General features: G+C 39.8%; 1 protein-coding gene across 1 annotated transcript in view; it reads right to left on the bottom strand.

Moving 5' to 3' along the window:
- Positions 1 to 19,021, bottom strand: part of LOC107096604 (calcium/calmodulin-dependent protein kinase type II subunit beta-like) — a 117,067-nt gene that overhangs the window by 17,056 nt on the left and 80,990 nt on the right. The window contains exons 14-16 of the mRNA XM_015393336.1: positions 11,466 to 11,534; positions 5,877 to 5,921; positions 5,221 to 5,269 (exon numbers count right to left, since the gene is read on the bottom strand). Of these exons, the coding sequence (XP_015248822.1) occupies positions 5,221 to 5,269; positions 5,877 to 5,921; positions 11,466 to 11,534 (163 nt within the window). The remainder of the gene's footprint in view (positions 1 to 5,220; positions 5,270 to 5,876; positions 5,922 to 11,465; positions 11,535 to 19,021) is intronic.

Genomic DNA, 19,021 nt, shown 5'->3' with positions numbered 1-19,021 from the left:
TTTGACATTTAAATAGGATTTCCCTACGACTTTAACATTCTGGAGACAGAAGCGCTACAGATGAGTTTTATCTGCAGGAGATATGATTGCAGGAATGGTTAAAAAAATCACCCAAGATGCTGGCATGTTTAGTTCTGTAGTACAGTTAGGTGCCTCTCACTGTATGAAGGTCTTTCTCTTCTGTTGTCCCATGCACTTTTAAGAGAACTAGTCATGAGAAGAGCTTGATCTCATGCCCTTGATGCTGAAGAGCTTCGGCGCTCCTTTTTGGTAATCTCCTCGACTGTCCTTTATGAAAGAAAGAGATAATTCTCTCCCATAATCCAAAGCTTGGACAGTCTTACAAATCGGCCTTCAAGTATTTAAAACATGCAAGGTCGTGATCGGGACTTTGAGCTGCTTACATAAGCAGCCAGGGATGAAATATTTATGTAAACCTAACGATAAACTGATATTTTACAAGATATGCTTTAGTTTGTCTGATGTAAAGCCTCAGTGAAACAGTGTAATAAGAACTGATCGGCTACTGTAGCCGTGCTCTGACCTACATCGCAGCTTTGTAAGTGTGCTTGGCTTTCTGTCATAGGGGAGTTATTCCCTCTTTATATGCATTTCTATCTACTTTCATTTTCTTTGCAACGCCCTGTAGAGGTGGTAATAGTAATGATAACTTGAACTTTTCAATATTTCTTGATAAAAGCTATTTTCTTGACTAGTTAAAGTTAAATTTAAAAAAATCAGTTGTTTTTTTTCAAATAACAAGCGCTTAAAGGTATAGTAGAGGATGTTATTTTTCCGGGTTGATCATGAAAATAGGGTACTCCTCCTAATTGTCAATCATTCTGGTGATATGTTCGTGTAATGCCGCCCTATGTGCTTGTCTCCACCATCTTACCGGTGGTGAGTCTCACATAGTGAAAAAATTGCAAATCTTCTTTTGGAAAGTAAGATTGTATGAGCGATGCAAACAGCAACTGTTAAGCAGAGTGTGTACGAGGAAAAATGGGCTCATGCATGCTCTTAGAAGCGTTTAATAGGCTATCCTTCACATGAGCGGGTACAGGGTTGTGCATGTACATGGAGAGGGTGTTTTTTTTTTTTTATTCGCAAAAATCCTCCATTTTAACTATAAATGGAGAAAAGTGTGACCCTAAGAGTCTAAATCTGCCTCAATTATAATTTATTCCACTCACCTGTTTCCTCTTGGTTACATTCAGTTCAGCCTGAGCATTTAGTGCCAGATCATTACTTGTCTTTCTGTTAGACTGTCTGTTCCGTTTTAGTTCATGGTTCATGTCCTGGATCCTAGCAGCCAGTGGAAAGAGGGTTTTTGTGTTTGTCTCGTCTCCTGATCGTCCACTGTTCCTCCCCCGCGGAGTCCTCTGGGTTTTTGGCTCTATATGTGGGGAGGTTCAGTTTTTATCCAAGTAAGCCTGGCTCCAGGGAGGAGACCAGTTTAAAGTCCTGCTTCAAGTTCCGGTTCCACATCCTGTCTCGGCTACCCTCTGCCACTGAGCCTGCCCGTCTGCACCTGATCCTGTCTGCTCCTGTGCGTGACCACCTGGTCACGCTTTCGGACCCTGTCAGACTCTGAACCCTCCTGGAAGCCTGTGGATGCTTCTGGATCCTGCCACCTGTTTCTGTTCCTGCCTGATCTGGATCCTGCTGTTTCTGTTCCTGTCTGTTCTGGATCCCTGATCAGGATCAGCTTCCAGCTTGACCTCTGGGACTGCAGCATTTGGGGACATTCTTGGACTGGACTGTTAAACCAGAGTGTCTGTGATTGAGCGGTGCCCCGCTCCCCATCCTGCAGTGTCCAAGAGCCACAGCTCAACTTTAGCTTTTGTTAATTTATTTAACCTTTTTGAACTTTCCTACTGACTGTCTCTCCTTGAATACTGGGTCCACCTGTCCCCGGTTCATGACAATAACTATTTTAGAAGCAACATACATACAAATTAGCTTGTAAAGGACAGCCATAATCACTGATGTTATTCCGCTAAAATTAGAATTATGGAAACTATAATAAATGTCAGCATTTATCATAAGCCATTTTAGGAAACTTTGAGGTGAAAACCTCAAGAGTTAAAAATATCACATCGATTTTATTTCAATGCACTAAATATTTATAGATAATTACAAGGTGGCACAATCTTCCATTGGAAAGGTCCAACCTAGGCACTGATTAGCATGGTAGCTGGTAGGTGTACTGTAGCACAAAGCATGAGGTTGTCAGTTGTAGGAGGTAGTGTAATGGTCTGTCTGTGTCTTGTTGGATTTAGCAGAAGACTGTGTTTATTAGGTTTCAAACAATTCTGTTTAATCAGAGCACAGCACCCAAAGCCAGAATCCAGACATTCATATTCTGCTTCATAATTGGAAAACAAGGTTTTTGTGGGTCATTAAAAATCATTAAAAGTCATTAAATTATTATTTTTTATTATTTTAATTACTTATTATGGTGATATTGTGACAATCTCTGCACTGGTGCTGGCCTAATCCTCAGCTTGATACACCTGCTCAACTCCACCCTGCATGCCATTAACTCTCACTCAACAAACATAAATAACTGACATGAAAACATAATGCAAATAAACTAAGAATACAAGAATAATGATCTGGCCCTGATAGTTGGGCTAAACCATATATATAGTAGAGGCAGCAGGTGAACAAGTAAATGATAATTACAGAGAGGGGAGGGAACGGCAGGTGAATGAAGTGAGGAATCAGAGAAACTACCTGGGGCTGCAATCATGACATGGATAGGAACATCAGAAGATGCCTATATGCTGGAAAAAAACTATGATAGGAAGCTCTCTGCTTCCTCCTCCTACTTTCTTTATTACTTCAGGGACTTATGTCGACCGCTGATGCACTCTTCTTTCGCTTAAATGTCGTTACCATAGTCAAGAACCATAGCTTCTGTCATTTGGGCTTTTTGTTTTGTGACATTGCTCTCCTGAACGGTGAACCTCCAGCTCATTCTCTGTTCTTTTCTTCTGTGTTCCTTGAAGGATTTCCCTCAATTGAGCTCCACCTATCTTCTCAACACTTTGACCAGCTTTCCTTTCCCTAGTGAATAAAAGCTTCACCATGACTTCATATGGTGTTTTTTCTCTTGAAAGGTGCTTTGTTTGAACTGTGTTCCACAAAGATTCATAGACTGAGCAGCTAATCGATGTCCACTTGTAAATAACTATAGGTAACTTAGTGAGTCCCTGAGGAAGACATTAAACACCTCAAAGCTTCCAGGGGCTCAAAGCTGTTTATGTCTCCCTTAGGAATGGGAAAATTCAGAGGGAAAATGTCCCCACAGTTTTCTAGTGTCACATTTTAGAACAATGTATTTTAATATTTATTTTAATCTCCAGGGCTTCCTTCATGACTCATCTACTGTGTTCCTTGGTTTTCATGATGCCGTCTTTTCACTGCTGCTTTCTAGTAAACCTCTGAAGCGGACACATTTCAAATTTTTCCATTCATTTTCTAAGCAAAGATACCCAAACTTCCTGATCAATACGGTGCTCTGGAGGGACCCCGAGGCGACACTAGGTCGGCTCAGAGACATAGTCCTTCCAGCGTGTCCTGGGCCTTCCATGAAGCCTCCTCCCAATGGGACATGCCTGGAACGCCTCCCGAGGGAGGCGACCAGGAGGCATCCGGATCAGATGCTGAGCCACCTCAGCTGGCTCTAGTATCTGTACTCCGAGCTCCTCCCTGGTAACTGAGCTCCTCAACCGATCTCGAAGGGTGCACCCAGACACCCTGCGAAGATTTTTCAAATTTTCATTCGAATTTTTTATTTTGATAAAATTAAAAGCAATGCAACACTTTCTTTCCCCTTCAAATCAACTTTATGATAATCTGTTTGGGTCTATTTCACGAAATCCCGGTAAAATGAAGAATCCGAATGCATTGAAAGAACTGGCTAAAGAGCGATTAGTTTCATCTTTACAGTTTGTTTGAATCTTTGACATAAAATTCTACTTATTTTTTTGGATAAAGGACTAAAATTAAAGAGGAAAAATGGTCAAACATGTTTATAATCAGAAGGTTCCATAGACATGAAGCATGTTTCAATAGGGAATGAATTACAGCCGCCATCTTGGGGAGGTCATTACTCCTATTTGGCTAAACAAAAACAGGAGATGTTACTCAGAACTCTGCTGCATGTTTTTGTTCAAATTAACGGACTAATCGCATCAGGGCTCTGGGGGAGTTGGAGGAATAATGCTAGCTAATGCTAGCTATGTTATTTGATAGTATTTGATGCAGGTGTCCATAAAGGCTAACAGTGAATAAACAAAAACACAGCAAACTTTTAAATCTGTTCTTTTAACCCAGGGTGACCGGACGTCCCTGATTTCCGGGGACAGTCCCCGTTTTGGATGACGTGTCCCAGCTGAAGCTGTCCCCAGAAATGTCCCTGATTCGACGGTTTTATGAATGAGGGGGGAAAGACTGTTATTATGGTAGAAAAGCGCATGAGCATGTTGCAGGCAGAAGCTGCTTTTACGGTAGCATTTTGCACTGCTCTTAACATAAAGATGATTCAAAGACTACACCAATTGTTGGACTGGAATGTAATCTATTTAAACACAAAGAGGAAAAAGAGTGCACCACTTTTTAAACAGACGAAGAAGTAAAAGCGGAAGTTCTTTATCACATCCCGACACAACTTATGGGGACTGTCGCTACCCGATCCGTTCCGGAAGCACGATCTGTCCTACGCATGCGTCATCAGCTCATTGCGCATCCATATACACATCCAGGTTGCCTTCGATTTTATTTTTTTAAAGACCTAAATGACGATTTTCCTTCCCAAAAATAGTAAATGTACTAAAATTGAATGTGTTCAAGGTTAATATTCTATTTCCTGACCAAATAAATGCCTTAAAATGATTTCTGTTTCATCAATCATCTCTGCTCGATCTGCACTGGAAATGGGATCCTACGCTACTTTTTCGGCTTTGGATTTAAACATGAATCTAGTCTTTTTGACGTTTTATGTTTTCCTTTCGTTTTAACATAATGGTATATGGTGCGTAATCTAAAGAAAGAAACAACTAAAATATAGATAAACGTGGTTTAATCATATTGCCAGACTGCTCTGAGAAGCAGTTTATCGGAGAAAATGCAAAAAGCATCACAAGTGTATGAAAAGACTTTAATATTCAGGAGTTGTTGTTTAACTGAGCTCTGAATGAAGCCGGAACCTACCTTTTACATCCTCATCCTCAATGGTGGTGTTACTGCTGTCGGAGGATCCCTGAAACAAAAAGAATAAATCCTCCTGATGATTAAAATCATAAAAAGCAAAGAAAAACAAGACATTACCCCTAATATAGCATGCAGATTTATACACAGCTCGCTTACACAGTATAGCCTACAGCACAGCTATGTGTTCACACAACAGCTTTTGCCAATAATACAAAACAAAACACAACATCGCATTTCGGCCTCTGCTGCAATCCCACCTCTGGATTGAGCTGTCTATCCGTGAGAAAAAATAAAATAGAATAAAAAAAAAGGCAGACAGGTATAATGTTTAGCCACATTAAGCAGACAGTTCTGAGGAGTGGAATGAGTGTTAATCTGGTTCTGTTCCTGCTGACATATACCCATTTCTCTGAGCTTCGTTAGTTTGAACACAGTGAGGCAGCATAAGACAAAAAGAAATAACCCACAGCCCCACGCCCACACACCTCTGTCATGCAGGGAAAGAAAATCACAATAACTTCACAGTGTAGAAACAAAAAAAGACCCTTTAAAAAACACTGCTGAACCCACCAGGGGAGAGGAGGGGAGTAAAGAGGAGGATGGCAAATGAAGGTAAAGATGAGGAACGAGGAGATGGAGGAAAAGAGAGGATGTACCTTGATTCCATCTACTGGATTATGGATAACAGTAGTCTGTGGCTCCTGGAGGGACAATGGAGAGAAAGAAAGGGGGACGGGGGGAGAAAGAAGGAGAATATAAAGACAAAATGGTGGATGTTTTATGGGCAAATGACAGAGAGGAAAGATGTGAGAAACATGTGGAAACAGGAACAAAGTTGAGAACACCAGACAAACTATGAGAGCAAAATGAATGTATTCATTTAACAGATTCACACTTTGTCTTTCTATGGAGTAAACTTTGTTCCATTATTTTTACAGGCAGGTTTTGTATACTGTACAAATTTGCAAGGAAAAAAATGCAATCCAGAAACAAAATTTTGAAAAATGTTTATAAGCAAAAAGAGGTTTTGAGAGTACCTTTCCTTTTTTATTATTTTTTTCTTAATTAGATTTAACATTTTTCATGCATTTTTTTAAACATTATTATTTTTTTATAATTGTTATTTTCTAATTACTTTTTTAAAACACTTTTTTTTTTAAAGTTTTTTAAGATTTAAGTTTTTTCATATATTTTTTCCAGATTAAAAAAAACTTTTTTTTTCCAGCTTTAATTGATAAAATTGCATTCTTTTCAAATTGCATTTTGCAGATCACATTCTCTTCCCGGTAAAAATGTACCGACCAATAAAATGCATCTTCTCCTCTTCCTCTAGATGAAAGCCCGCCCCCCCAGAAGTGATAAAAAATGTGTTATGGAAAACGCAATTTGAAAAAAGTGCAATTTTCACAATTAAATCTAAAAAAGACAAGTTTTGAAAATAAATTTAAGAATATTAAACATGTAAAAAATGCAGTTTTTTCTTTTTTTTTTTTGTCAAACATACATCCAGATAAAAAGCAAACTTAGTCTCAAAACCTTTTTCTGTATAAGTTTTTTAAAGTTTTATTTCTGGATTGATTTTTTCCCCCCAAATCTCAATTTACAAACTGTTCTTTACTTGCAATAATAATGTAACAAAATTCCCTCCACACACTCACATCATGGGTTGAGCTTTTTACATATCATACCTGCAGGTGTGGGATCCTGCACTGCAGGAATATAGACTATTGTAGGTTATTTCATTGAATCAGTTTGGAGATACTCCTTTGGAAAAGCAAAACTAGCAAATAAACCCTTTAAGAATATAAACTAGCTATTCACCTCCTACTTTTATTCAGTTATTATCCTGCTAGTCAACATTTTCCAGGTAATATGAGATAGCACAGAAAACGCTTACTACTTTCATAACTTTTTTAGTCTCACAGTTTTATTTTGCTGATCAAGTTGCCTCTGCCTCCGCCTCTGACCTCTGCCCAGTCCTCTCTGCACCAGTACCTCACGGTTCCCCCTGCAGGTGGTGGTTACCCTGGGGGATGGCCTCATGCAGCTCCTTCAGGCTGGACTCGGCCGGGTACTGTAAAGAAGAACCCGACCACCAGTGCTCGCCAATGAACCCCAACCCCAGGCCTGGCTACAGAGTAGGGTCATGGCTCCACCATATCAGGTGACCTGAAACTTTTTGAACAGCTCTTTGTCTGACCCGTCAAATAGAGCCTGTTTGTCTTAGGAGACCCTATCAGGGGAATTTAAGCCCACAACAACATAGCTTCTGAGATCATTTATGCATAAAACCCCTCCACCACGCTAAGGTGGCAATTCTGCCAAACTGTCTGGCGTTTCTGGAGGGGGACCAGTGCTTCTTTAACACTGTTTTTAAAGGGCCTGACCTTGAAAGAGAAAATTGTTGGATGGTGGAAATAATATTTTGAGGATCTACTCATTCCGGCTGAAACGCCTTCCATGGTGGAAGAGGAGATGAGCCACTCTGGCTTGAATTCGTCCACCAATAAGGCTGAAGTCACCTAGGTGGTTGAAAACTTTTCAGTGGCAAAGTTTCAGGGGTGGAAAAGATGGCCCTTGAGTACCTTAGAGCTCTGGATAATGTCTGGCTGTCATGGCTGACATGCCTCTTCAACATAATGTGGACGTTGGGGAAAGTGTCCCTGGATTGACAGACCAGGGTGTGTTCCAGCTATAGGGGATCACACTTTCAAACACCCCTGGAAGGCCTATGCCAGGGTCCTGGAGTGGATTGTCTAACCTTAGCTTCAGGTGGAGCAATGTGGTTTTGATCCCGGCCGTGGAACATTGGATCAGCTCTACACCCTCTGCAGGGTTCTCAAAGGTGCTTTAGGAGTATGGAGTCAAGGGGCCCTTTACTAGGGGCTATCTGGTCTTCATATAAGCGTAGCAGGAGTATGGTCCACATTGTCGGCATTGAGTCGGCATGCTGGACTCCAATAGGGCTGCCCTCTGTCACCAGTCCTCTTGTTAACCTTTTAGATGGAATTTCTAAGCATAGCCAAGGGATGGATTGGGTTTGGTTTGGGGACAGCAGATTTCATACCTGCTGTTTTGTGGGTGATGTGCGTCTGCTTGGTCCATCCTCTCAAGACCTTCAGTATGCACTAGGGTGGTTTGTAGCACAGTGTGAATTGGCGGGGATGAGTTGGTAGCCGTGGTTCTCGGCCAAAAAGAGGTGCCCTTTTCCCTTCAGATTAGAGGAGAGTTCCTGCCTCAGGTGGAGTTCAAGTATGTTGGGGTCCTGTTCACGAATGAGGGAACAACGGAACTGGGGATCGATAGATGGATTGATGCTGATGTTGCTATAATGGCGCCACTTCACCGGACAGTTGTGATGAAGAGAGAGCTGATTGTAAAGGCAAAGCTCTAGACTTACCGGTCAGTCCACGTTCCTATACCCCGCTATGGTAATGAAATCTGGATCAAGACCAAAAGAACAAGATCCCGGATACAAGTGGCCAAAAATTGTCTTTCGTCACAGGGTGACTGGGAACTCACTTAGAGATAAGAGGTCAGCAATTCAGTGGAGGCTTGGAGTAGAGCTGCTTCTCCTCCAGATTGAGAGGAGTCAGAAGAAGTGGCTTTTTTGATGCGTCTGAAAGCATCACTTGGACCTTTTTCCAGGCACGTCCGTGAGACCCAGGGGCTTGACGGACTATGTCTCTTGGCTGGCAAGGGAATGTCTGGGGCTTCTCCCAGCAGAGCTGGAGGAGGTGTCTGAGTAGAGGGAAGTCTCTGCTGAGACTGGTGCCTTTGTGATCCGGTCACTACGAGTTTTAGTTTGTCAATGATGTAAAAAATTAAGTTTTTGAATTTTTACCTTCAGTAATATTGAGATATTATCACTGTTTCATGTTCTTTATCTGAGGTTTCCGGAGCAGTTAATGGCTCTTTGGTTCACATAATATTCTAAACATTTAAATATTGGACTGTTTTTTTTTGTGTCATTCTTTTGTTCTTCCCCCCCCCATGAAAACAAAACTGCCACTGGTGATTAGATACTTTGGTAATGTTACCAGACAGAACCGGGAATAATACAGTACTATCGTCCTGAGAAGTAGCCAATCACTGGAAGTTTACTTTCTCAGGTTTGTTCCTCCCTCAAGGTAACAACAGTTGACACCATATTTCAGATCTTTGGGATTAAAAACAGAATCAACAAAAGTATTTGAAGTATATTTCAGCTGAGTGTAAACAGTATGTCTGATACTGCAGGTTCTTTAGACCACAATTCCACATTAGAATGAATTCTTAGCACCATTTTTGTACTACTGACACAAGCAAAACAGCTACTAGGAAAATTAAAACAGTTCTGTTTCAACACTCACTCTTTGATGGACCAGAGGAAAAATCTACTTTGAGTTGAGGCTTGGAACGTTGCATAATGTCTTCAGCATCATATTTAATTGTCTTTGGATCTTTTTACATTTAAACTCCCTCATATAGGACAAAAAAATTAAATAAAACTCACACTTTTAGCCTTGAAAACTCAACACGGAAATATCATAAACTCGTCATCACATGTCTTCCTTTCGTTAAATATAGCTTACCATGGTTGATTGTTGGTCTTTGAACTCCTTTCACAGCCACTCTATTATATAATAATTACTAAATATATGATTTATACATTTAATGAAGCATCACACAATGCTGAACTATTTAATGTTCCTTTAAATAGTTAGAAATGTGTTAAATTATGACAAGAATAAAATGTAAATACATTTACATTAAGAGTTCATTATTTTATGTTGCATTTACTATTTATTTAATTTTGCACCAGGGCATCTCCTGTGACCTGAGAGGAACCTGTTAATAAGTGAGCAACAAGCTAAAAATGGCATAAACTTATTGGACATCCAACCTGCTGTATTCTTCTCCAGCTATGCAAATGAAAAACCTGATATATTCTGATTGCAACATCGATCAAATGACATCTGATTCTGTAAGATTTCACATTTCACTGAAGAATTGGTTAATGTTTTATATGTAACTGCAAGAACAATCTCTGCCATCTGAACACTCTTTCTTTAAGAAGCTGCTCCCACCTTCATTCATTCTCTCAGACCCTCATATATATGGGGGACCAGGAGAGAAAAATAATATTTAAAAAGGTTTTTGTAATTGCACATTTTATATAAATTATAAACGAGAACTATTATCACTGAATTTCTCAATCTAATATTAAATACCCCCCACCCCCTTTTTTTTTTTTTTTTTACATCATTGATGCTTATCCTCATCAAATATTTATAAAGGTAATTCTTTTTTCCATTTCTATTTTTTCTTATTTTCTTTTTCTTAATTTCCTTTACATTTTACACTTTTAAATCCATTTTAAAAGGTCATTATTTTTTACCTCTCTATTTACTATTTCCTTGACCCAATAACAGCTCATAAATAATTTAGCTACAGCATATAATCCGTTTAGTAATCATTTATTAATAGTTTGGAAACAGCTTATAAACAGTTAAGTAGCATTTGATTAAAACTTTGGAAAAATTTAATCAACAGCTTAGTTACAACTTATAAGCAGTTTAGTAACAGCTTGTTAACAAGGGTCACGCAAAAGCTAATAGATAAGGGAAACTATAGAAAGGAAAGTAAAAGAAAATGAAAAAAGAAACTTTTTTTTAAACTGGCTGATAAGGAAAGACAGTTATAAACAGCTTCATGAATTTAAAACATGGGATTTTAAAATACATTTTCAAACTGCTGTATTTAATAATGGATGGATAAATTCTATTTTTATTTCCACTTTAATAATTTTATTTTAAATAGGCAATAACAAAACACTTTTAAAATTGGAATTTAATATTTTGTTGAATTTAAATTTGTTGTATTACTTTTTCTCTGGCTCTGCTGGTCCTCCATATAAACACACACACACGTTCTGCCATGGTAGTGAGGACCATGTGTTGACTCCCATTGACTTCCATTGATTTTAAGTCATTTTCAACCCTTTCTATGCCCTAACCCTAAACCTAACCATTACCAATGCATACCTTACCCTAACCCTAACCAATAGAAAATAGCTTGTGAGGACCAGCAAAATGTGCTCACTTTACAACAACTGGTCTTCAATTTGATGGTGAAATTGGAAAAATGGTCCTCACTCTGAGGGCTAGACAGGTACAGACACACACACACACACACCCATCAGTGCCCTCTGGAGTGTAGATGTGGTCTGAAAAGATGGACGGACAGAACACAGAGCTGCGTACCAGTGCAGCCGAAGGGATGTTTCCTTTGGGACTGGTGACTATGCTGTTTCTCGTGCTGTTTGTCTGGGGCTGTGATGGAAACACAAAGGATGGCATTAGTGCTCAGGGGACAATGCAAAAGGGGCCATCTGCCAGCTGGGAATTAAGTGGTTATTAAGAAAAAATAATAATAATACATATGCAGTGTAATAAGGGTAAATATAAATATAAATCTCTAAATTTAAATCTTAAAAACATATTAATCTCCAACAGGTGGATTAGATTGAGTGTTTTCACACCAGGAAGGATGCAAAAGCAGTTTCTCTGAGATCTGACAACAGTTATAATTACCGGGTGACGACTTTCCAAGTTTAATGGGTACGTTCATAACCATAGCAACTAAAAGTAAATGCCAAATATGCTACTTATTTATATCTCCCTTTGTTGCTGATAAAAAAAAGAAACTTCAACAGATGACTAAATTTATTAAAGAGACATTTCTGTAATGGTCTCTGCACTGATTCTGGCCTGATCGCTCAGTCCATACACCTGCTCTGCTCCACCCACAGCTCTGACCGCAGTCACCTGTTTCCATCAGTATTTAAACCCCATTAGACCAGTCCGCTGTGCCAGATTGTCTTGTGCCAACACGGTAAGAATAGTCCATTATCTCTAGAAATATCTGTTGTCTACCCGTTACTGACCCGATCTGTCTCCTGATACCGAACCTGCCTGATCCCTGTCTGACTCTGCCTGCCTTTATATCCTCTCTGCTCTGCCTCTGGATCCCTGGATCTCTGAGTCATTCTGATTGGACTGCCTGCTCCCCTCTCTCTGGATCACAAACTCGGAAAAGCTCAGCTTAACTGTCTGCCTTCCTCTCCTGGATCACTAACTGGTAAACATCACACAATCTGCCCGCCTTTCTGCCTGTTTGCTCCACTAAGATTCAGTCCTGCTCTCAAAGCAACCTGTTCAATTAACTGTTCAAATGTAACTGACCTGTCTTGGTTATATTCGGATCCAGTCTCTGTTTCATTACAATTTCGTAATTTTTCACTGAAAAATATCTTTAAAACAGCCTTTTTATTTCACCTTTTATGACTTAAACATTGTTGGGAGGACAGTTGCGTTGGATGTAGGAGCTTGCCCTGAAATTGAAGTTCAAATCGTCGGTTTCATTGTTGTTGTGTCTTTGGGCAAGACACTCCACCCGTATCGCCTACTGATGGCGGTCAGAGGGCCTGGTGGTGGCAGCGTACGGCAGCCTCGCTTCTGTCAGTGAACCCCACGGCAGCTGTTGCCACAATCTAGGTTGCCTACATTAGTATGTGAGTGAATGGGTCAATGACTGAATGTAGCGTAAAGCGCTTTGGTCAAGTATCCTGAAAAGTGCCAAAAAGCGTTACATAGGTACAGGCCATTGATTAGCAGACTGACACCTCTAATTCTGCACCTCTTTAAAGCCCTGAACACACCGAATTCGAATCTGCGTCCGACCAGACAGAAAATTATGTCGCACAAGGTTGTGGCATTTGGGGGTGAACACACCAGACATGATTTTCTGCAAGCAGGTATGCCTTTAAAGAGGAATGAATTATTGCAAAATCCCAAAAACAGATCTTGGCAGGAACCAGCAGATGTGTTTGTTTCATTGAAATGAAATACAGTGACGTTTATGGCATCAACCAGAAGCAGAAGGCTAAAGAAAGAACAAACATGGCCGCACCAGTTTTAGCTGGACTGAAAAATGTTGGTTGTATGTTACTGCCGAACTGATTAGGTAAGAGTTTTATCTAACAAATCTCAGATTATTGCCTCATCCAGTCCCACCAAGCAAAAATTGGTTGGAAAGACATTGAAAGTCATGATTACTGTTGGGATCTGGAGGCTTTGTCCACCTTCTCCACCAGAGAGCGCACAGGATCTCCTGAGGGCTAGAGCTGACTGCAACACCTGTCTTCCATCTGCTTATAAGGAGGCCCTATTTAAGGAGGAACAGCCTGACACTTCCCTGCCAGAGTGTTTGCCAGTAATGATACCAGCAAAACCTGAGCCTGCTTCTCTGATCTGTTTTCCCTGATTTTTGTGAATCTGCCTGACCCTGTTTCTTTCTCCCTCACAGATCCAGTCCTGTCAGATCAACCTGAAATCCTGGAGAATATCTCAGTCTGGAATCTGCCTGCCTGCACTCAGTTAGCCTCTGCCTAGCTCTCAGTCCTTCGCCTGCCTGCACTCAGTTCAGTCTCTGCTTGCCCTCAGCCCTCTGCCTGCGGACTAGCCTCTGGACCCTCAAGGTTCCCCCCCCTGCTGATCAGTTCCACCTCTGAGCAGGTATTTACCCCATCGTCTGATAAACGGCAGTTTACCTGGAACTCCTCAACCTCTCTGTCCTCCTCAGTGGGGATTCTGCCGTGACCAGTCTGACCACCCAAGTTCCAGTTCACATTTTTATAAACATTTTGTCAATAAACCTTTGAACTTTTTCCCTGCCTCCGAGTGTTTCTGCATGTGGGTTAGACATCTAAATCCCAATATGACAATTACGTCCAAATGACTTCTACATTTTGTTAAAAAGTGAAAAGCCGTAATTTTCAGATAGTTGAAAAGACCTTACAGCGTCTTTTCAATGTCTATTTTTGGACTAATGTGGGACAAAATCAGACCAACCATACACAGCCCAGTTTATTAAACTATTTCTAAACTAAATTAAGACTATGATGGACCGACCAAAAACAGTCTAAAAACCAACGTCTAAATGACATCTGGTGTTTGGAGGGGGTACTTATAAACCGTCCCACGTTGTTTATTGCTGCATTTTTCTTTTGTTTACACATAGTTTCTAAATTTTTTTTAATATCAAAATCCTCTATCTGGCCTGCTTTGTAGGTTGGTCATGAAGTGGCACTTTGCTTTGTATTTGTGTTGGCTGTTTTCTGTTTTTCATAATCTGTCCCACTCAAATGTTGGACATTGTTTCAATTTGTAGAAGACAAAAGTGAAAAAATCTGCTTAGATTGGGATCTGCTCCCGCTGCGTAGTAGTAGGCCCTCTATGGGACATAAAAAAAAATCGGATTAAGATAAAAAGTTGGACAAACCGCTGTGACCCAGGCTTCAGTCTGTAGCCTATTTTTCCTGAATGTACTTTGAGTCTGAGGTTCCTGCTCTGTTTCTGCAGACATGACGTGATGAATGGGTCCAAGCTAGCAAACAATCGAAGCGTTATATCCAAGATAAATTGAGTGAATTCTCATAACTGACCGGCATCCAGCTCAACTCAGACACCAATAGCAACAAAAGGTAAGGGGAAAAAGTTTTAAAAAAGAACCTTGTCAATTATATGAACGAGCAGTCGGGTGCCGCAACTCTGTTTTTTGGCCACAGGTGGCAGTATTAATAAACAACTCTTTAATGCCTCTTTAAGGGAAAAATCTAGTCAAATCAACCTGCCGCTTTTGACTAAAATTAGCCATTCTCATTTTTTAAAAACATCAAAAATATGATTACCATCAGTTCGACAGCTGAGTTTGATTTTCTTGGCTACATCTCTGTTTGACTACCAGCAGAGCTATAGAATAAACCTATTACCTAAATCAGGGATCCTTAACCCTGCTCCTCAGAGTCCACTGTCCTAAATGTTTCCCTGCCTCCACACACCTCACAATCTGATTAACAAGCATTTGATGGCTGCTGAGGAGGTAATGCAATCATTTGAATCAGTGCCTGAGTAGAGAAAGCAGTGAACCTTCCCAGGAGAGGCCAACCTTCCAAACAAACTTCAAGAGTTCATTTTATGACTAATTAAGGAGATGCCAAAATGTCTTTTATGGCAGAATTCCAATTAGAAGACAAGAATCCATCTTAAGAATCATTCTGGCCTAAAGGTGAAATTGCATTGCAAATACATAAACAGCATGTTAGAAATTAACCGCAAACACTAAGGCTACGTTCACACTGCAGGCCTTGATGCTCAATTCTGATTTTTTTGTGAAATGCGATTTGTTTGCGTTGCCGTTCATATTTCCAAATATATGCAACTTGTATGTGATCTCCTGTGTGAACTGCAGTCACACAACGCAAGTGTCCCGCATGCGCAGTAGAGGACGCAATGACATCACAGGCCAGCGTGCTCTTTTTTTCCGTAAGTAAACATGGATGGTAGTGCGAACATCTAGCAGTCTTTTCCAACCATAAAAACTCAATCTTTTCAATATGTTTAAACATAAATACCGCTCTCCGCATCATCATCTGCAAAGGTTGTTGTTTTTCTTGCCGTTTCTGTGTAGCAAGACCAAGAATAGTGATTTTTGTTGGTTATTAATGACGTTCAGGTCGGGTGAATCCGACCTGGCCGTTCACACAAAGGTCGCATTTGAAAAGATCAGATTCGTATCGAATTCAGGACCACATAGCCAAGAGGCCTGGGTCGCATTGGAAGAAATCGGAACTGTGTTGTTCCAACTGTCGTGAAAAGATCAGATCCAGGTCGAATATGGGCCAAAAAATCGGATTTGGGTCACTTCAGGCTGCAATGTGAACGGAGCCTAAAATCAGATGGGAAAACATTCAAATCAGCCTAATAAACAAAAGACATGCAAAGGAAAATTGCACTAAAGATGATTTGCCGCAGTTACAGTAAAATATAAAGAAATGAAGCGCAATTTAATTGCACATACAAAACCAGTTCAAACAGATACATGATAGTAGCATACAGACCAACATATTCTCATTATGAGTGCGTATGAAATCGTACGAAAAGTTATGTACACTATTTCGTACATTTTTGGACGTTTTTCCTCAAAAAACCACATCAGTGCGCATGCGCTGGCAGACAGAAAAAAAAAAGCAGATCTGCGGACAGACGTAAAAATGGGAAAAACAGTGCAATCATCACTTATTCATGTCTCTAACTACGTTGCTTGCTGTTTTATATCTTAGGGTTAGGGTTAGGGTCAGGATTAGGGCTAATTGTAATTTATATTCTATATTCGTGAATGGTGCGTCAGATGCACATGCGCATACGACGAAGAAAACGTCCAAAACGTGCGAAATTACGGTGCATAACTTTTCGTACGATTTCACAAGCACTCATATTGAGAATAGGTTGTACAGACAGACAACACACATGCAAAAGAGGAAATGCTACAACTATGACAAACTGAAAATTACTAGAGGGAGACAATCATCAAGGTACCAAACCATAGAGATTGCTACCAATTAATGCTTATGGACCAGATCTATTACAAAAAAACGAGGACGTTTGGAGGGAAGACAGAAAAAACAAGTTTTCTTTTCAATCTTTTATAAAACACTTTATCCCCTGGATCATTCTCTATGTCTTTACTATGGTTCTGGTCCTAAATGTGCTGCTGATCGTCTTCCTCTAGGGTTTTGGAGCACTTCTGGTATGTGGTGCTAGTTTGTAGCTTTTCTTAACTTGTAGTTGTTTTTTTTTTAACTTATTATTAAATTTTTTTTAATTTATCTTTTCACTTTTTTTTTTTGCTAGTCTCAGTTTTGTGTTAACGAGCCTTAATTGGGTGTTCGCTCGTTTAATTTTTGTGTTTGCTAGTGTTTTTGTGTTTGCAAGTCTTATTTTGGTTCTTGTTACTTTAATCTTTGTGGTTGTTAGTCTCACTTTTGGGTTTCCTAGTTTCATTTTGGCGTTTGCTAGTGCAATGTTTGTGATTCCAAGTATTCTTTTGTTTTTTTGCAGTAAAATTTTTGTGTTTGCTAATCAATTTTTTTTATTTGCTAGTTTCTTCTTTGTGTTTGCTAGTCTTATTTTTTATATTTTCTTTCCCAGCTTTAATTTTCATTACACTGTTGTAAGTACATAGCCACGAAATGGACTCTCTGAATTTAAACCATCTCCTTTGTCCTTTGGGGAGCAGGGGGCTGCCATTGTGCGGCACCTGGGGAGCAGTGTAGGGTTAAGGGTCTTGCTCATGGACCCAGAGTGGCAGTCTGTGCGAGCGGGGCTCGAACTCAGAAACCTCAGGATTCCAAGCTCTATGTCCTAACCAGTAGTTTGCTGTTCTGTCAGATCAGCATACTCATAGTCAATATGCATGCGCAAGACATCAGATTTGCTTTTATCCTTTTAGTTTTGCACGAAAAATAGACTTTAAACTACCTCAACTGGCTTGTATCCATTTAGTTGTGTAAAAACAAAAACAATTTAAGATTAGATCTTCATATGCTTCAAAAACACCAAATAGTAAGTAATTAAAAAGTTTTTTGATACATGACTAAAGGGATACACGCCCGTTGATGTGGTTTAAAGTCTATTTTTCATAGAAACCTAAAGGGATAAACTAAAGGGATAAATGGGTATTAACTATGGGTATGCTGGTCTGACCGGGTATGTTAATCAGACAGAACACCGCCTCACCCAACTTTGGTGTGCATTAGTTTAATTTATTGTTTGATGATCTATTTTTTGTGTTTACTTTTTGAATTTTCTCCTAATTGATGTATCCGCAGAGCATTTGCATCCCTTGGACACAATGTGGCACAACCAGTTATTAGGTTTAGATAGCTGTGTAGGGCCAGGTTATTTGGGATACGTTTTTTCTCTTCCACAAATAAAATTGTCTCATTGAGAGCCGTTTTGTTAGTCTGACAATGAATGACATTTTGGCCATAGCATGTCAGCACCAATCAGTAAAGACTAAAGCAAACTTTGGGACTAAATCCTAAAGAAACAGCAGCATGTATTAATTAACTGCTTCATTTTACTGGAGGACTTAAGCAGACCCCCAACACCTCTGACGGAACCGTGAAGCATAACAGGCAGCTCACACTCGCCCACATAAACGACATAACATGCTAAATATACAGCCGCTCCGTTTCTTTAATAAATAGCAAGAATGTGTTGATGTTCTAAATCAGTTTACATAAACGCTGTGAAGGCATGACGCACAGACACCACAGCATGGCGTTCAAATTTCCTGTTTCTGGAAGCTGAGCTGCGGGAGAAAGATGGCTGCAAGCATCAAATTGACTTATATTTAGTCCTTCAATATTGAGCAAAGTGAAGTAAACCTGAGGGGGGCAAAGTATCATGAAGGGTTATAAATATAGCCCGCAATCAGACCAAACTCTTTACCCACAGCTAAATTGCTATGGTTCAGCATTCAAACTCAACCATGAAGCAAATCTGAGCAATTTTCCATATGTTTAGTGCTTATAAATAGGAAATAGAGACAGAAATTTGGCTAAGAGGAAAACTGTTATTTAAATAACTATTTCAGTAAGTAACCCTATAGCTTTTAACTAGCAAAGTTATAGCAAATAAAGAGCTTTTTGAGAGAGAGAGACTGTGTATTCTGTCATTTACTGTAGCTACAAAATATTTCTGGTCAACATTTTTAAGAATTAGAAACCAGTTTTGAGTCTTTTGCAACTTATGTAGCAGAGGTCATGGATTAGTGGACCAGGGTCCGGATCCTGATTTAAAACATTTATAAATTCCTGCATGTTATCCCATGAAAGTGTCTAATTTCAGGTGATCCAAATGATCCAATGAGCTGCTGTCAGTCTGGGTTGCTGCTGCTGCTACTTTTAGACACA

The sequence above is a fragment of the Cyprinodon variegatus genome, unplaced genomic scaffold, assembly GCF_000732505.1.
Source record: "Cyprinodon variegatus isolate N-32 unplaced genomic scaffold, C_variegatus-1.0 Scaffold636, whole genome shotgun sequence".
NCBI lineage: Eukaryota > Metazoa > Chordata > Actinopteri > Cyprinodontiformes > Cyprinodontidae > Cyprinodon > Cyprinodon variegatus.
Note: the sequence above shows the minus strand (reverse complement) of the source record. Positions and strands in the feature narration are given on the sequence as shown.